This window comes from Piliocolobus tephrosceles, unplaced genomic scaffold, assembly GCF_002776525.5.
Source record: "Piliocolobus tephrosceles isolate RC106 unplaced genomic scaffold, ASM277652v3 unscaffolded_41053, whole genome shotgun sequence".
Lineage (NCBI taxonomy): Eukaryota > Metazoa > Chordata > Mammalia > Primates > Cercopithecidae > Piliocolobus > Piliocolobus tephrosceles.
The window spans coordinates 1-2,110 of record NW_022325481.1 but is presented as its reverse complement, the minus strand read 5'-3'; the positions used below and the strand labels follow the sequence as shown (position 1 = coordinate 2,110).

The 2,110-nt window shown below is 50.1% G+C and overlaps 1 protein-coding gene across 1 annotated transcript; it reads right to left on the bottom strand.

The window, feature by feature from the left end:
* Positions 1-6: 6 nt before the first annotated feature.
* LOC113223352 (mucin-3A-like) lies at positions 7-2,106 on the bottom strand (the record flags this gene model as incomplete). The annotated part of the gene is made up of 1 exon (XM_026452818.1): positions 7-2,106. A coding segment is annotated over one exon (2,100 nt), but the record flags the coding sequence as incomplete, so codon positions are not given.
* Positions 2,107-2,110: the final 4 nt, after the last annotated feature.

The window sequence follows — 2,110 nt, the reverse complement described above, 5'->3', positions numbered from 1 at the left end:
ACTGTGTGAGGGGGTCTCAGTGGTCGTGATTGGAGAAGTGAAGCTGGGAGTACTGTGTGAGGCGGTCTCAGTGGGTGTGATTGAAGAAGTGAAGCTAGGAGTACTGTGTGAGGTGGTCTTGGTGTTCATGGTTACCAAGTTTGTTGTAGGAACTGTGGCTGTTACTGTGGTTGGAAGAGACAAAGAGGTGGGTCGGAGAGAGGTCACAGTGGACAATGTACCGGTCATCCTGGTGGAATAGGTGGTTCTGCTCGTGGAATCTGTGAGAGCACTAGTAAGAGAAGTAGGGTAGGTGGTCTCAGATGCAGGTGTAGAACTGGTGTCATAATTGGATAATGTGGTCACCAAGGAAGACAGAGGGGTGGTATTTGTGGTACCAGTGGTGATCGCTTCTGTACTTGGGACAGGCATAGAAGATGAAACGCTCCTGGTGAATGATGGTAACGTACTGGTGGCTGTGGGCAGAGGGTTGGCAGTTGTCATAGATGTCACTGTGTATGTGGAGGTGATTGAAGAAGTGATGGGGGGAGTAGAACTCACTGCTGTTTTGAAAGATCCTGTGGAAATGTCAAGGGTAGGAGTCAGTGTGGTGGTCTCAGGGGATGTGACTGATGAACTGGTGAATGTAGACTGACCTGTGCGTGTAGTTGCTACAGTGGATGAAGGTGTTTCCATTGTTGTAAATGTTGTGAATGAGGTGTTGGTTGTGGGTAATGGGGTGGATCCAGCTGTTGTGTGGTGTGTACTGGTGATGGATGGAGGTGAGGAGATACTCTCGGTGTGAGTGGTCCCTGCACTGCTGGCAGACATGGTAGAGGCAAATGAATATGTTGCTGGGAAGCTCATCAGGAGGGAAGTTGTCTGAGTGCCCTCAGTACTTGTGAGAGTTGGTCTCTCGCTGGGAGTGGTGGCAGAGGTCATGCTGACAAGGGATGAGGTTTCTGTATTCTGGATGTTGGGGGAAGATGGGATGTCACTTGTGGACACCGCTGAGGTACTGGAAACAGCAAATGTTGAGGAGAGGACTGTTGTTGTAGTCGAGGATTCAGTAGAGCTCACAGAAGAGTGGGTGATAGTTGTGGGTATTGTCGATGGGATGTCTGTACTCAGAGAAGATGGGGTCATGGTAGTGGAAGTCACCATGGTACCTGAGGTAGGTGAAGCTGAGGAGATGGCAGTTGTGGTTGTACTGCTTGTGGAGTAGATGGCTGAAGAACTGAAGCTGGGGAAACTGTGGGAGGTGGTCTCAGGGGTGGTGGTTACCAAGGTTGTGGTAGGAGTCGTGGCAGTTTCTACGGTTAGGAGAGAGGAAGAGGTGGGTAGGAGAGAAGTCTCAGGGAACAATGTACCTGTCATACTTGTGGGGTAGCTGATGTCGGTCGTGGAATCTGTGGCTGTGCTAGTGGGAGAAGTAGCGTAGATGGTCTCAGATGTAGGTCTAGACCTGGTGATGGGAGTGGGAAGTGTGGTCACCAAGGTGGATAGAGGGGTGGTGTTAATGTTATGACTGGTGATTGCTTCTGTGTGGAGGACAGTTGTAGAATATAAAATGCTACTGGTGAGTGATGATAATACATTACCGGCTGTGGGCCAGGAAGTCGTTATTGTCATAGAAGTCACTGTATTGGTGGGAGTAACTGAAGAAGTGATGGGAGGAGTAGAAGTCACGGCTGTTGTGACAGATTCTGTGGACATGTCAATTGTAGGAGTCAGTGTGGTGGTGTCAAGGAATGTGGCTGTAGAGCTGGGGAAGGTGGTCTGGCCTGTACCTGTAGTTGCTACAGTGGTTGAAGGTGGTTCCATCGTTGTGAAGGTGGTGAATGAGGTGGTGGCAGTGGGTGACAGGGTGGATTCACCTGTTGTGTGGAGTGTACTGGTGATGGATGGAGGTGAGGAAATAGTCTCTGTGTGAGTGGTCCCGGTACTGCTGGCAGACATGGAAGAGGAAAATGAATATGTACTTGGGAAGGTCGTCAGGAGGGAACTTGTCGCAGTGCTGTCAGTACTTGTGAGAGTTGGTCTCTCGCTAGGAGTGGTGACAGAGGTCATGCTGACAAGGGAGAAGGTTTCTGTATTCTGGATGCTGGGGGAAGATGGAATGACACTTGTG